Here is a 17,173-nt window from a genome sequence, read left to right on the forward strand (position 1 = left end):
AGACCGACGAACCGGTTTCACGTTGTCTCAGTTAAGGGAAGCAAAAAAGCATTTCATCCCTCCTGTTTTGTATACCCACCAGTCCCCTGCCCTGCTTGCCGGTCTTTGTTGCATCCCACGCTAGTAGCTTTTAGGTGGCAATGCATATTAACCCTCACAAACCATTTGCTTATGCTTATTGCATTTTATTTTCTTTTTCCTGTTCCCTGTATTGGATGTCTGTTCTGCCCCCCCAACCCCGTCTCCTTTTGTTGCCACTCCATCTCCTTTGCTGCTGCTCCTATCCCAGGGTGCCATTCGCACCAACCTCTCACTGCATAAGTGCTTTATCAGAGTAGAGGATGAGTTTGGGTCCTTTTGGACAGTTGATGATGAAGAGTTTAAACGTGGCCGCCATATTCAACGAGGCCGTCCTCGCAAATACTGCCCCGATGAAAACTTTGACGAGCTTGTCACACAGTAAGAGCCTTTACTTGCTTTTGTTTTGTTTTTTCTGCTGTTGCTTTGGCTTTGCATGGTTGACTCATCCCATGTAGTTTTGCATTTCACCAAGTAGCAGTGCCACGGCTTTCTGCAATGGAGCTAAATTGTGTGATTCGTACATGTACTTCTCTTGTTTCTCTTTGGAACGCCAGTGCCTTGAATAATGCTTTTTTGACGTCTTTAATGCACATATTGGTTGTATTTTGATTCAGCAGCTTACGGGGACCCTTTAAGAGTAAATACCTTGGCTTGGAAGTCATTCCTCCAAGTAAAAAGGCAGCTTTTAATGGAGACTTAACATGTGTGTTTAACGGGGTACATGTCTTGGTATTTGCCCGCTCAGTTATAAGAATAACATAAATGAGAGGAAATGAATGATGAGAGAAACCCATAACAGCACACAGACTCCCTTTGAGGGCCAGTCAGGGATCAATCGGGGTGACTTCCTCCTGGAAGCCTCTCCATGCCCCGACTTTTTCCGAATGTTGTCTTGTCTTCCTTGCATTAGCTCATGGACGTAGCATCCAGTATTTGTACAACGTCCCAGATTTGGCTGTGCAAGAAAGATCTCGGCCCAACCTCCCCACCTTACTTGGGAACTACCCTTCCCTGTCACTCCCTTCTCCCCATCTCCTTTTAGCGCTAAATGCGCCTTGGTGGACCAGGGGGAGGGGTCTTCTCTAAGAGCCTCCTGCCTTTACCTCCCACGGTGATTCTGGAGTTAATATCATGGAGACGATTCTCTAGCTAACTCCCAGGAATCCCTGTTACCAGCTCACCCCTAGCCACCGCCCCCCAACCCCCACCAGAGATTCTGCCTTCCTATTGGACTCATGGCAGCTACTAAAAATTTGCAGAGAGGTCAAGATTTTATGAAGGGGGAAAAAAATGCAACAGTGGAGGGAGTGCCCAGGGCTGGTCTAACTGAAGCCCGGATTTTATACCCAGTTTCCTTGAAGAGCAAAGTCCTACCCCAGGGGTGTTCGCACAGACCAGCCCCGTAAAGCCAGGGGCTGTGTAGAAAACCTAAATTTCCCTTTGGTTTTGTTAACGTGGGTGGGGAGGGGCGGGTGGATTTCTGATTGGGAAGGGATACCAGCAAGCTTTAAGATAAAACTTAGCTCAGAACTCTCCAGGGCTGATGGCGTTTAACTTTGAGTTTTTATCTTTCTCTTACGCAGTAACCCTTCCCTTATTAAAAACATGCAGACCAGCCACGCCTATTGCACGCCCCTCAATGCAGCTTTACAGGTAAGATTAATGGTCGTCCCGAACATGCAGCGGAGGCACATGTCTCCCCCACTCATTTCAAAATATATTAGCCTCGCTCTAATTAGATATTAAATTTTAATTCCGTTAAACTTTTTTCTTAAGTGCACAAAGCATCGTACTCCCTGGAGGCAAACACATCGGGCTGCTTCAGCATTAGCGGGATGCTTAGCATTTTGAATATTGTGGCAAAAAAATTAAAAGTTCACTTATTAATATTTATCAGCAGTATCATAATTTCCATCCTCTTATTTCAGAATTTCACTTGAGGCAAAAATACCACAAGTGTAATTACTCTAGCACAGCTATTAATGTGCTGGATGATAGGCCACTGTATCACATGACCTTCTATTGTTCACGGGTTTAAAGAGAAAGCAGGGCTTTTTACTTCTTCTAAAGTCTGTTTTAGCATCTTCAGTCCAGTGCTGGGGAGTTGGGGGGAGGGTAAGAGAGAGCTAGGAGAGATCCAGGTTTGGTTCCCTTGGTAAAAGTAAACGGTTTTTGTTTAAACCAGAGAGGTGTTGAAGAACACTCTTTAGGTTTCCAGCAGATTGCTCAAGATTGCATAAGAAGCGTACAGAATGTTTGTTTCCCACTGACGAACCAAGCACTCATTACATAACCAGCATTACAAGGGGATGAAGACACTGGTCCTGAGCAGGAGGGAGTTTGCCACCCAGATGCGAGCCCCCAGGCAGCCGAGCCTTTCAGTCGTCCTGTCTCTCAGTGGTCCAGTTTGCGTTTGCCCCTGCCTAGAATGATCTAGAAGACAGGCCAAGAGAATTTTGCTGCCTTGAAAAAGACATACTCTGTACATAGATGGAGCGTATGTACTCCAAGGCCATCCTGGGCCTTCACAGCAGGAGTTCCTGCTGGGGGCTCTATCGCCCATACTTAGTCCAATGCCTTGTGCCCCTCGAAAGGGCACTAACACGCAAACAGAAACATTGACACAGAAACAAGGTCGTCTTAAAAAGGCTCCTGAAGGGGTCAGGGAAGAGAATGAAAAATAGTTAAGAGACTTGACATTATGGGAACAGAGTGTGTGAAGAGGGGGGAGATCCGGATGGGCGCGGGGCTCTCACTACTCCTAGAACAGATATTTATCAAGCACCTGCCCTGCACCCTGCACAGTCAGTTCCCCAGCTCCGCGCAGCCTCACGGCTCCCAACAATAGATGATACACCTTTAACACCGTTTCCATGCTGAGGCATACGCACGAAACTTAGCTTTTCAGTAATTATATTTATTTATTTTTAGCTGGTACCAACTTTAATAGGAGGAACTACTTTCTGAGTTTCTGTTAATTACTTGTAGTTTACACAGTAACTTTAGAAAAGCAAATGAGAGTGCGCTTTAGATGCTGCCACTGTAAATACCATTCATTAGTAACTTATTTTCCCTGGAGTCTTGTGAAGTGTGAATTTAAAGCTGCTCTATCTGGAAGAGTATTAAGATTACAAGCACATTTTACATTCATGAGGCGGAAAGGCAAGAAAAAAAGCAGTGATCCTTTGGATTCTCTTAACTATGTGACTAATTTAAATTAGTATGCCTTATCATGACAAAACTGTTCGTGCTTCTTCTCCAAAACATTTGTTTCTGGCATCCTCCCTCCCCTTTCTCCTTTTCAGGGGGAGCCCAAAACGATCCCGTAGCTTTCCAAGAACACTTTATGTGCGTAATGAGGTGAGGTGAATAAACCGATACAAATTCATGACGGGAGACATGGATCTTCTTCCTCTTGTCGAGGAGTTTGGATCCACGGGCAGTAGACAGTCTCATGTAACTTTCTGCTGTGCAAATTAAATCAGGATTCTACCAGCAGGCTTTCCTTCCCATTATTGCCCATTTCCATTTCTCAAGACAAGTAAAAATAATAGTGGAACAACATCTTAAAAAGATTACTAGAGCAACATAATGCATGATATACAATATATAAAATAGGACAGCAGAATCCACTACAGAAATAAAACATTGGACGTGAGACAGATTGCATTATGCTCTGAAAAAGTGAAGTAACTAAGGGTAACCATAAAGCTTCTTATTTATAGACTGCCTTTCCCCCGAGGATCTTAGCATGGTTCATGTTCCATTATGGAACTTACGGACTTCTGTACCATTACTGAGGCACCTCAGTTTTAGGTTTCAGTTTTTGTTTTTTAAGGTTTTTTTTGTTGTGCAAAAAAAAAAAAAAAAAAAAAGTGCCAGTTTGAGAGGAAACCACACACTGTACACAGGACCATTTATATAATTAAGTCCGTTATAAACATCATACCCCACCTGCTCCTCTGTAGACATCAACTACACAAAAGAACGACTTTGTTACTGTTTCTAGCATTGGGTGGGTTGCTTTGATCCCTCACGCAGCAAAGAGGCTCTTCGGCCTGGCAGACACTGTCCTTCTACTTGGTCATTTTCTTAAAGGGACAAGGCTGGTTCTCTCCATTGATATCTTTCTGATCTCACCACCGAGGGATCAGTAGAAGTGCTTGCCTTTTGGAGGACTTTCACCACTGTGGCTGTTGGGCCTCGGCCCATGTTTTAATGACCTTCACCTAGAACACTTGGAGAGCCAAGGAGAACATGTCGTTTTAAGAAGGCTGCTCTGTCTGTAAGGGTGACCATGTTATACCAAAGAACACCTTCTAACAAACACGTCAGTTTTGTCGTTACCCCTCCATTTTTGACTAGAGAAGCTGCTAAAAAAAAAAATTACCAGGCTGTAAAGATAGCCCCACTTAGGCCACGTTCTGACTGTGTCATGGTGAAATGTTGAGCATTAGAGCAGAACTTTCATGACTGGGAGAGATATGACCACTGAGTTGTCTCAAATGAAGGCTGTTAAGATGCTTATCCAGCTGCAGTTTGGGGGGGAGAAATTAAAAAATAATCTGGCAACCGTTCTTGCTTTTTGCTCTGCCAAAAAAAAAGGAAAATGCTTTATTGCAATTATAAGAGATCTGTTGAAAAAAGTACTTGATGCAAATTATTTAACAAACTGTAGGAGAGCGAGGGAATGTTCAGATTTGCTGTTCGTCAAAATGAGTTCACCACATTTGGAAATAAAAACAGGATTTTTTTTTTTCCCACTTTTTAAAAAGCCGGCAGTTATGTAAATCCAGAAGTGGAGGGAAGGGAAAGCTGTGGACTTGCATGGAGCCTGGCTTTGAAATAGTCCATTGGCCAACGGTGTGTTAAGTGAAGACCCATCACGGGGGCTTGTATCTAACAAGGCATCCCTGGCTTTGGAATCTGTACAAAGAGCGAGGCTGCAGCTCTCATAATGGGCACGTTCCCTGCAGCCCAGCTTTGCACTGTTCTGTCTTCACTGTTGGCTCTTCCTCTCTAGAGCCAGAATTTCTAGAATACTTTGGACTCTTGTGTGACTGGCCAATTGAAGTCACCATGCCAGATTGTCTTGTGACTGTACTTTCTCCTCATTAGGATGGAAAACCAGGCATACTGTAGTCTGCAAGAGGACAGTTTTGATAAATCTTGATCTAACTACACTGCCAGTTTTTAAAAGTCTGTCCTCTTTAACATGAAAAGTTTCTGGGTTATAATCACTACCCAAATGAAATTAGTTCAGGGTTGTATTTAACAACTGTCTGCATTCGAGACTGGGTGGTCATTTTATTCAAACCCAGGAGGAGGGGAAGCCAACAGTATCCCACCACTGACTTCAGGATTTCCTATTTTTTCCATTTCTATACTTTGGGGCTGACAGTCATATAGATTGACAGTTATTTTTTTCCTTCAGTCCTAAAATTCCAGGTTGACCGGTCTGAGCCGGAAAGATTGAGATAACTGTGGGGTAACACCACACAGACTACACTAAACAGATTCAGAAATCATTAAAACCAAAATGAAGGAGAGAGATAAAAATGGACTCCAATTCTATAATCTCTTCCTTTTCTGTAGGATATAAGAGGTAAATGTTTATGGAAGTTCTCATAAGTTTGAGCTCTGAGGCCAGAATAATTGGATCAAATCTTTAATATCCAATACTGGAGTCATCAAAGTGGATAAAGAAATGAAAATGCCATTATATTTCCCTGTGATCTGGAAATATTCAGTCCATCTTGAAAGAAGGCATCAGACAGAAAGCTCATTTTCGATAGCCCTGTCTGAACCACGTGACTCTACCCAGCAGTGCTAAATTGAGTCCTCCCTCCCCACCACCCCTTTGGTCCCAGCCAGCTCTTGGAAACCAAGCGTGGGACATGGGTTACAAGTCTGCCTTTGAAAGCAAACTCCTCTCCCTATTAGCAACTTCTATTGGCCAGCCCTACTATGAACCTAAACGGAAGATCGGTGACTACACCCGTAATGAACAGCTTCGCTGTCTGTGCTTACTCTGTGTCCTCATCTATTTTCTCTTGGTTGCTAGCAGGCTTCGATGGCTGAGAATAGTATACCTCTATACACTACCGCTTCCATGGGAAATCCCACTCTGGGCAACTTAGCCAGCGCAATACGGGAAGAGCTGAACGGGGCAATGGAACATACCAACAGCAACGAGAGCGACAGCAGTCCAGGCAGATCCCCTCTGCAAGCCGTGTGAGTACTGTCCACCCAGAAGGTCTCTGCGTTCAGGTCCCGGGCTCCCGGTTCGATGTGCACACAAGCCCTTCTCAAGCTGCTTTGGATCCCTTTTCTGTAATTTCTGATGTCCTAGAACCCGGGTGAAAGTTGGTGCTTCTGGAAGTGTTTAGCTCGGTTAGCACATAAAAGGACCATTTACTAACGTTCCCATAAAAGCAGTCGGCTTCATGCGGCCCTACAAGTGCACACAGCAATAAAACGGGTGACTCATTTGCTTTTTTTTTTGCTTTTTTTTTCCCCTCTGCTGGGCATCTCAGGCCATTATTGAAGCCACATTACCTTTTCCGCCTGAAATCGGTATGCGTCTCTGTCAGTTTGTTCGACTTGCAGGGGGAAAAGAACACTTGTTTATTTGGTTGTCTGATAGTCTGAAGCACAAACACAGCGCTGAAGTGTTCTGCCCAGGCATTCATGATGGCACAAATGAAAGGCGGCGTGATTTATAGATTGCTCTTAAAATATCAAAAGGAAAATTAATAGGAGCATTATAGCAGCAGACGGCAGTATAATGAGCACCATATAAGTGAATGAAGTGAGGGCGATGGTTGTCCCTGCTGAATGTGAACGGCAGGAGGACAGGGCCAACCACAGGAGAGGCCGTGACACCCCCTCCGCCATGGGGAGTGGGTGCGTGACGGCGGAAGAGCCGTGACTGGGACAGCTCCTTCCCTGCCAGGGAAAGTTTAAAAGAGAAAAGAAGCCACATTCTCCCAAATGATCGGATTTGTGGGGGATGCTCTAGAGGGACAGTCTCTCCCTTCGAGTAAGTGTCAGCTCCACCGTTGCCCACTTGAAATGAAGAAACCAATCCAGTGTTCGTAACACTGGCAGCTCCTACCACAGGCCACTTGTCTACACGCTCCTTCTGATTTACCTGGCCAACACCTTATTTAAGTGATAGAAATGGAAACCGTGACCTGTGGCCACGAGGACCAGAATGACTAGGCATCGAAAGACAAGGAAAAGAAAATTGCTGTCGGCCAGGATAATGGGTGGCACTGGAAGGAGTCTGAAATGTGGTTACTTAGCATTTGAATTTCATGCCCAAGGTGTTCTGAAAAGGATCTTAAAAGATGGAAATAATCATTTTTAATTTATGTGAACAGTCTCTTAGCACATTTTAAGAACGTGTTTCTCTTTGACACTGATACCTCTGTATATCATCTTTTCCAAAGCAGTCTGGTGTTTCTGACTTGACTGTAGTCACCCTCGTATTCATTTTTAAATCTCTGTCATGACAGGCGTGTTTACTCAGATATTAAGGACGTTCAGAGCAAACATAAATTGGTATATATAAGCTACTTCCAGAAACGCTCATTAAAGCAAGTCTTTCTTGAAGTTAACGAATGGAAGAGAGACTATTTCTCGTCCTCTTTATGAACTCCAAGGGTTAGCTGATGTATGTTCCTACTATTTATTGCAAAACACTAAATAGTGTGCAAAACACTAAATACTCTTTTCCTGAAAAGAGAAAGATACTTGGATTAAAAACCTCAGGCAAGAGTTAAGAATGATGCTGATTTTGCTGTACAGGATAAAGCCACTACAAAGTTAATTTGTTTAACAACTTCAGATTAACCCCAGTCTTACCAGAAAGCAGGTTTCACAAGCAGTCAGCATAAATGTTAACGAAAGGAAGGTTTCGGCTGTGTTTTGTTTGGGTCGGTTTTGGTTGTGTTAAGGAAACTCTCCGTAAAGATGTCAGAATGCACACTGTTGTTCAGATCTACCGGCTTTACACTGTTTGCTAAATATAATTATATGTCAACAGCAGAGTCCCTGTGCCTGCTCTCAGTGTCACAGACTGTTACTCTTTTTGACCCCGTATTTCCATTAAGTGAATTCTGTAATGACATAGTTTTCCTTCTTGTGCAATATGCATTACCCTGCTATGATGCAAATTGTTTCTTAACTGTTCTAGTCTATTGGAATAAATCAAGCCGTAAACTTTATGGCACGGCTTAAAGGACCTTGTTAGTACGGCAGCCCAGCTACTATCTAACGTTGAAACAGAGCTGCTCATTCTTACCCTTTCCTGTGCCGCTCCGACACTACCACATTTTGTTTCTCTTCGGAAACCCTAGAAAGTAGCCACATAATTATGGCTTTAGGGCATTAGACTTTTATCCTGATAGGAGCTAACGGAGCTAGAAAGCAAAATACTGCACGCTGTGCACACACCCTCCGAACACAATGCCTTTAAACACCAGTCAGCTCTAGTTAAAAACTCTCGTGTTCCCAGAGTGGCTAGACAAAGGAATTACTCAGATGTAAGGAGGGAGATGTGTGGTTCTGCACAGTTATTCATTGAGAACCATTTCGGTGGGGGGGGTGCACAGGGGGCGACGTGCAAGGTGGCGCATTGTGGGGTTCTGATTTCCAGGAGACACACGAATGTATGTGAAACATCGCATCTTAAATAGTTTGCGTCTTACCTGAAATGTATCTTGCGTGGAAATCCATTCTCTTTTATCCTCTGAAGCACCGCAGGCCTGTGTGCTGACTGTATTTGCCACACTCGGGGGGATCTGCTGGTATCAAGAAATGTCGTGAAGCTGGGTTTCATTTCTCTGGAGTTTTAAGAAGCCTTAATGCCTAACTCGGTTGTGTTGTCAGGTTGTCACACAGATCTCGTCAGTTAGCATTGGTTGGGGACCCACTCTGCATTAGGCACTGGGGTGAGCCAGCATGCGTGATAGGGTCCTAACCTAGGTCTTGGGGATGGTAAGTAATCTTACTCAACGTTAGCTGCAACTTCGCAGGGAAAACAAAATCTTCTCTACCGTGAGCATCGTATCTGGTTTGTTTTTGTTTGCGCCTACCAAGGCACTGCCTTGTCAGAGTGGAAAAATTATAAAGCAAGAACTTCATTAAGAATGTTCCATTACTGTTCCATCCCCCCCCCCCCACCGCCTCTGATAGCCTTATATCATCCTAGGTCATCAAATGCAGGTTTATAAACCTGAAAAGATGAATAATTCTGATTGTTTAAAGAAGTGAAAGTAGGAAAATGTTGATCAGGGAAACCACATTTGAGCTTCAGTACAGGGCTAAGTAGCACATAGGTACATTTCTAGCCAGATGTGATCAGCGGAGACGGGTTGGGGGTAATTTATGAGGTAGCACTGCTCAATAGTGAAAATATGAAATTCAGACAGAAGGTAATGTTCACCACTGTCAGTAATCCAGGAAGAACAATTTAAGGTAACCGGAGCTTACCTTATACCTGCTAAGCAACAAAGTATTTTTTAAAAAATAACGCTTGGGGCTGGGGAAGTTGAGTCTAAATTGATATTACCCCTTTGGAAATTAATACTATAATAAATCTTAAGAGCCATAAAGATGTTTTTAGCCTTTGCTCCCAGAATTTCATTCTTGGAAATTTATCCTGAGGAGGTAAATCAACAGAAATTGGAAGATTAATGGATAAAAGTGGTTGCTGTATTATTCAAAGAGCCAAAGAAGGGGGAAAAAAGACAATCACAAAATGCCCAGCATTAAGGGACTGATGCAGCCACGGAAGGCATCTTGTATACCTATAAGAATTACAGCTGCAAAAGCTGACAAAATAATCAGATTTGTTATATACACAATATTTAAAAATATGATGCCACCCAGGAGAGGATAGGCAAACACCAAAAACCTACCTTAATTTAGGTTTATGGGTGATTTTTTTTTTTTAAGGTGTAGTCATCAGAACACTTAATTCTTCCCCCAAAAATATAGGGATCCTACCAGGGCTGGCTCCAGAGGCACAGTGTAAGAAGTTTGCACACTCTGTCATTTCCATATTAAAATCCTGACCAATTTTTGAACCACATCTTCGCATTTCACTGGGCTCTGCAAAGTACGCAGCCAGTCCTGGGTCTGGTCCCTGTAGAAACACAGAGAAGTAGGGCCATGAAAAAGCTGAAAAAGGACAGAGCACAACCAGGAAAATGCAATGGACTACAACTTTGAGACATTTCATTTTGCAACTAGTTTTTAGGAAGATGGGCACCATTTTTGAAAAGCTGTTTATCCTGACATCTACCCCTAGACACTATGTATGCTGTGCTAATTTTAGAGTCAGTTGGTTTTCTGAAGGTTCACATCGTCAAGGGCAGTCCAGAGCACTCCTGTTTGTTTTTAAATGGTTCAAGTGGCCTTTGGGGTTTGCATACATCAATTATTTAGGAAATCATCCATCCCAGTAGCACCTCTTATTACTAATACTTGATAATGTCAATTAAAAAATCCCTTCTGCAGCCGGTCCCAGCGATGGGACCATTTTAACTTGAATGGTTCTTTTCCATATCAAAAGGCTTGCCACAGAAAGTAATTTGTATTTGCAAAGGATCGGTTGTAAATATGATTTACGAACAACATTTCCCAATTGTTATCGGAGTGGTTTCGCGGGATCCCCCGCAGTCCCCTTCGGGTGAACCCTGTGCTGGGCCATAATGAGAAAGTTGGCAGATCCCGTCACAGGCTGCGGCGTCCCGGTGGCCGCTACCAGCCGGCCCTCTTGTTTTGCCTTGTTTACAGCTGACAGCGTTATTATTCTGATCGGGGCTCTGCTTTCTTATCATATTGTTGTGTTGGGCGAGCCTTTTCCTCTCCGTTTGTGTTTCCTGGCAGGGCTTTTCTTGCCTTATTGACAGTTTGTAAAAATATGCATTAATTTGGAGTTTCAAGCATGTATCATGGTGTCTCTTTGCTGTGTTTGCTTGAAGTTGATTAATGATAGAACCTCGCTTGGGGTCGGTCTCTGGAGAGTTCTTTCACAGGTTCTGCATGTTAACTAGCAAAGCAGAACACACAGCAAGCCATGATTAGCCCAGCCTCCCGCGCTCAGTGGTCCCCACAAACCACCATTGTGTTACAGATTCTTATTTCGAGTAATGATTTGAAGACTCGGATGCCTCTCCACAGGATGCCACTGCGGGGCCTGTTATCTGGTACTCAAAGTTTGGTGGTCCTCAGACCAGCGGCATTGCCTGGGAGCTTGCTAGAGAGGCAGAGTCTCGGGCCCCACCCAGACCTGCAGGGTCCCATGCGGCTCTTTATTTAACCAGAGCCCAGGGTGACTTGAGTGCTCAGGGTGGTGTAAGCACACCCCCCGCGGAAGAGAGGCTGCTTCTGGCCAGAGATCATTCTACAGCAGCACTGCCCAAAGGAACCTTCTGCCGTGATGGAAATGTGTCATCTCTGGGCTGCCCCAGTGCAGAGGAGAAACTCCCATTTTAAATTATGGGCGTTTTTAGTTTTCACTTAAGGATCCACACGTAGCTAGTGCCTGTCCTGGGGCACAGTACAGTCCTTGAGCGTGGCTTCTGTTGCCCAAAGCCCCCAACTTAGCGTGGTTGGAAGGGGCTTCCGAGTGAACCTGTTTTCGTTTCTTCCAGGCATCCCGTGCATGTCAAAGAAGAACCCCTCGATCCAGAGGAAGCTGAAGGACCTCTGTCCTTAGTGACAACAGCCAACCACAGTCCAGATTTTGACCACGACAGAGATTACGAAGACGAACCAGTAAATGAGGACATGGAGTGAACGTCTCTGGGCGGGGGCCAACCCCAAGAACGAAGATTGGGAAACAAAACAAAACAAAACAAAAAAACAAAACACGTCAAAAGTTAGCAGTGAAATTGTTCTCCATTTGTTGTACAGTCTGGAGGATTTTCACTACATTTTGACAACGCTGAAACGTGTTAACTCTTAGTGCCATCAAGAATCCCATTTGGGAGTATTTTTGATTTTTCTACTTTTTGTTGAAAAAAGGAATTTGTACTCTGTGCATTGGATGGACTTGTTTGGTACTTGGGATTTTCCTCTCTTAACAGTCAACATCAGTGTTGTAAATTTGCTAAACTGATTCACTTTTAGCAGCAGACTTTGAACTGCAGTCCTGCCAACGTTGGACACTGAGGACACCCAACTGAGCATGTGCACCTAAGCTGCAGACCAAGCCTCTGCCCAGAATTTAAGGATTCCAATGGACGACCTATTTGCACAGTACTGCATGTTGATTATCACTGCCTTTACTCCTTTTTTTTTTTTTTTTGGTTCGTTTTTGTTCTCGTTTTGCTTCCAGTTGGGATGGGGAAGGCCTTTGTGTGTGTATTGGGGGGAGGGGGTTAAAAAGTAATTATCCCAAACTTTTTAATGTTTTTTTTTTTTTTTTTTTTTTTTTTTTTTTTTTTTTTTTTTGCTTCTACTATACCATTTTAAGTTCTGACCTCAGGCCTCCATTTGGGCCCACGGCCTCCTGGAGGCTTCAAGTTTTCTGTACCTTGTGATGAATGTTAAATAGGTGTTTTTATTATACAAAAGCTGAATGTCATTTCTCGTTCGTAGTTTTCTGTCACTCATTCCAGTTTCCTTCAGACATCACCACGTTTTCTCCAAAGTCAGAAAACATTCCGTTTTGGTCTTTTTCAAAAAAAGGTCCCAAATGCTGCACTCTACACATGAAGGTCCTCTCACACAGACGTGAAGTCCTGCCAGAAAGAGAATGAATGACAGAAAAAAAAAAAAAAGGAAGAATAGAGACACCCTAGGAACAATGCAGATTCATTCCACGAAGCAGTATTGGAGGTGGGAAGGGGGTTGTTTCGGATTTGGTTTCGGGTTTTTTTGGGTTTTGGTTTTTGGTATTGTCCTTTTTTCTTTTTTTTTTTTTTTTTTTTGGCAGCTACCATTGCAGTTAATAAATGCCACAGCATTTCCCCAGCTCAAGGAAACCCAGGCAGCACTCTCCTGCCCCCCACCCCCACCCTGCAGATCTCCTACTAGATGGTGTGGCCATGGAAGGCTCTCCCTCGGGTGACCAGGTTGCCATGGGCCACAGGCTCGCTGAGGCTGAAACCTGCTTGGGTTGCTTTGTTTGCAAAACGGCCAAAAAAGCTGGCTTCCCTGGGCAACTCCACTGAAAGCGGTGGCAGCGCTGAATTTAACCAACAGTCCAGACCTGCTTGGTGGCATTAATCTGTTTGAATGCAAATAAAATTTCAGATTGAATTTGTTATGGAAGTTAATGAGGACTGAGTTCCTCAAATGCGAAAGTGTTCATTTCAAATGTACAAATTCGGTACTGCGGTTCAGTTTGTTACGCAATATTATCACCCCGAGCCAGCATCCCAAACTAACAGCAGACGACATCGAGGAGTCGGGGGCGCATGGCGCCCCTGGCCATTTTGAGAAACAAACATGGCGCACAGAACATGACAGTCCTCAGTCAGTACAACCTCAGTCCTTAGAACCCCTCAACGCCTCCACTCTGCACCCACTTTCCTGTCAGTCGTTTATTTATCTAGGACCGTAGTTTTTGTTTTGTTTTACTTTGAGAGCCTTTCGGAGCTTAATTTATATTCTTTGTACCTTTTTTTTTTTTTTCTAAAATTACCAAAGATATTACACAAAGGTAAATTATGTTCTCTGTTTTATGCTTTATCTGATGAAGCCAAATATCCTCTTATTGTTGATCAAAGGAGGCGAAAGAATTTAGAGGCAATTAATGAGTTCTAGGCTATTGCTAACCTGAGAAAGAGAACTGCTCCTTCATCATAGAGAAAATTTAGAAGACCAAGTAGGTAATGGAACCAAAGTTGTTACTTTTTTTTTTTTTTCTTGTTCTGTACCTCAACAGAGACCAAAACTCATAACGAGAGGTTACGGGGCTGCTGAAAGTATTACAGGAGCAAGGGAAGGAAGGAAGTCCCATCTCAGAAACATGAATGGATGCCACTGCAGATTAGGGAGTAACCAGTAAGGGAGACGGTCAAGACACAATGGAAAGAAAACAGAAAAGCTTCGACAATGCAACTCATTCACATAGTACCATTTCTAGAATACATTTTTTTTTTTGTTTTTCAGAAAGATTGTATGCCACTTTGATTTTAAGGACCATGCTAGGATCACTGCATCACTTTTGCTCTGTCTGGGCATTGATCTTCCGGGGTTCTTTTTGTTTTTGTTTTTTTAATGTTTTCCTTTTTCCTTCTTTTTTTTCTAATTAGGCTTTGGGTCAGCATTTTTCATTTAAAAAAAAAAAACAAAGAAAGAAAGAAATCAACACTCCCGTCCACTCATAAGCTTGGTACAAAAACTTCTTTGCCAGTTTCTTTTGAAGCTTCACTCTGCTTTCTGTATAAAGGGCAGTCTGTGGTCACTCGAGATTTTTTTTTCTTTCTTTTTTTTTTTTTTTTTTAAAACTTTTCCAGGCAGCTTCATGATGTGCAGGCAGTAGCCAGACAGGGTCATGGGAAGGGGGCCCTGTGCTTCTAAACTGAGTGGTTGCTGGTTAGTTTGGTATTCAAAAGAGGATAAAAATCTGGTAGATTAGTTCATTCTCAGCATGTGTAGCTAGACATGAGTAAAGATAACAGCATGAGAAACTGTTAGTACGCATACCTCAGTTCAAACCTTTAGGGAATGATGAAAATTAAAAAAAAATACATTTCACTCAGTTGCACTTAGTCGTATGTCTTGCATGCTTAGTCTAAAGACTGTAGCAAAAAGAAAAAAAAAAAAAGAAAAATTAGATTTTACATATCTTTGCAGGTATCACAGCCCTGCAGAAGAACCAACTGAAAAAAAAATTCTCAGGCTTTACAGCAAGCAAACTTCACTATGATTTTTACAATTCTGATTCTGTATCCCTTGGGGGGGGTGTTCCAGTCGCTTCTTTAGGATGGGGTTTATTACGTTGTACATATATTCCAATGTGTCTGTGTGAATCTTTGTCTTTTTTGGGGGAGGGCGGAGGGCGGTTCTTTTTTTAGATATTGTTCCTAAAAAGGAATAAATGCATACACCTGTTTTGTCAAAACACCTTTGCTTTTTGTGCAACTGCTTTATATTAATGATACTAAAAAAAATAGCTTTGGAAAAAAACTACTGTATGTAATGGGATTGCAGAATATGCTGCACATGTATTTTATTTAGTTATCCTTGCTTTAAGAATATTGGATGACATTTCCTGACATGTGGGAGGGAGAAATTCCCTAACCTTTTTTTTCCCCTTTGGCTTTTAAATTGTAACATAGTTGACAGGTTTTGTTTTGTTTTGTTTTGTTTTGTTTTGTTTTTTTCTGTTCTCATTGATCAGAGCATTTTGTACAGATTTGTGTGTGTGTGTGTGCGCGCGTGCGCGTGTGTGTTAATCTGTTTTTTGATACATTCCTATCCCTTGTGTTTATTCTACCACTGCCTTCCTGGCTATCTTAAACCAGTTCATACATTTGAAAAGAGAAAAAAAAATGCTGTTTTAAAAAATGTTTTCTCCTGCTGCAGTAAATATTTTGCATGATGAAATGCCAGGGTCACACTTTCAAAGTTTATCAGTGAAGTAGTGATTAATAATGGGGAGTTGTCAAAGCTATTGAACTTTTTGTATTAAAAAAAAAAAAGGAAAACTTTACAAGGTGCCAAGATGTAAAGACAATTTGTTACTTTTTTTTTCTTTTTTCCAAGAAAAGCGTATTTTAGGGAGAGAGTCCCTTGTATCAGGCAAACGCACTGTCAGGAATGAGAATCCATCCTCCTTGTCCCTAGAGTCTGTCCTTGTAAGAGAGTGACGCTGCCTGCAGTGAACCAGCCGCGAGATGAAGCATCAAGGCTACTGTACGTGCCCAGTGACCACCAGCCTCACCACCTTGGGACGGCTCTGACACTAGTCCCTGCATTCCGTCAGACCCAGTCAAGAAGACCTGGGATTCTGCACCCACAATCTGATGGATGTAAATCACTAGCTATTTTATCATTATAAAAAAAAAAAGTTAAAAAAAATATTTCCTCTCCTTTCCACATTCCAGCTGAGCTCTGTTTCCAAGGGTACCAAGAACATGCTCATAAGGATTTTGAATTTTTGGGGGGGTACCTGTTGGTTCACGGGATCCCCTCTTGATATTTTGGATGTTTTTGAATGTCAGTTTCGCTTTTTTATCCTGAGAATGAGACTTAACGATTCTAAAGGCATTTTATGGGCCCAGTTTGGTTCGCACGATCTCTGCTACCCAGAAGCCTCGAGGAAGAGGGTCCGGTCCGGATTGTGCGCACGGTGCTTTGTGGATATGTGCTGCCAGGAACGAGAATTTTTTCTGTTTCGTTTTGTTTTGATAAGGCATAAAAGAAACTCATTCCTTGACATCAACTGTAATTCCATCATTCCGTGTCTGTGGATACAGACAATAAAAAAAAAAAATGTTGTGTAGTCAGTACTCATTACTGACATGATGGCATTCTCAAATGCAATAAACATGCTGGTTGTTCACACTGGTAGTAAAAAGTCGCGACAGCCTAAGTTTCTTTCCCTCTTCTGACCTGCTGATCTTGTATGTTAGGCATATGCCTTCCGTGTATCACCAGCTGCTTCCAACACAGAATTAAAATCAATCTTAACTAAAAGCTTTCATCGTCACAGAGGGCTGAAGCTCTCATCCTCAGGATTTCAAAGTGCTACGTCTCCACTTAGGGAGCTGGAAAACACTGAAAAGATAGAGGCTACCTTTTTCTCCCAAGGAAGCACACCCTTATTTCTCTTCATCAAATTTTATACAGAAAAAAAAAAAAAAAACAAAATGTTTAATAACTAGCATTAAGAGCAAACTAAAATTTCAGAGGAAAGCAATTTCATGAATAATTCATTAAAATTTCACATCTGCAAGATTAGTCATCCAAATAAAATGCTAATGTCAAAAACAGGCACCGTCTATAATATTCTCATCAAGAAATCTTTTTGCATATAATGATAAATGCTTAGATTAGAACAAATGATTTTATAAAAATATTCTATCAAAAGTATGCTAGATAACCGCATCCAGTATAGAAAACA

At 42.5% G+C, this 17,173-nt stretch overlaps 1 protein-coding gene across 17 annotated transcripts in view; it reads left to right on the plus strand.

Annotated features, from left to right (window-relative positions):
- The window catches only part of FOXP1 (forkhead box P1), a 528,267-nt gene extending 511,637 nt beyond the window's left edge, over positions 1-16,630 (plus strand). For 12 of the 17 annotated variants that reach the window (XM_013052518.2, XM_013052512.2, XM_013052523.2 and 9 more), the window contains 3 exons: positions 1,665-1,734; positions 6,146-6,315; positions 11,748-16,630. In XM_013052518.2, the coding sequence (XP_012907972.1) occupies positions 1,665-1,734; positions 6,146-6,315; positions 11,748-11,892 (385 nt within the window). In that variant the 3' untranslated portion in view covers positions 11,893-16,630. The remainder of the gene's footprint in view (positions 1-1,664; positions 1,735-6,145; positions 6,316-11,747) is intronic. The other 5 variants (XM_013052546.2, XM_013052539.2, XM_013052509.2 and 2 more) reach the window with 1 other exon arrangement.
- The last annotated feature ends 543 nt before the right edge of the window (positions 16,631-17,173 follow it).

This window comes from Mustela putorius, unplaced genomic scaffold, assembly GCF_011764305.1.
Source record: "Mustela putorius furo isolate JIRA1106 unplaced genomic scaffold, ASM1176430v1.1 tig00000095_pilon_pilon_pilon, whole genome shotgun sequence".
Taxonomy (NCBI): domain Eukaryota; kingdom Metazoa; phylum Chordata; class Mammalia; order Carnivora; family Mustelidae; genus Mustela; species Mustela putorius.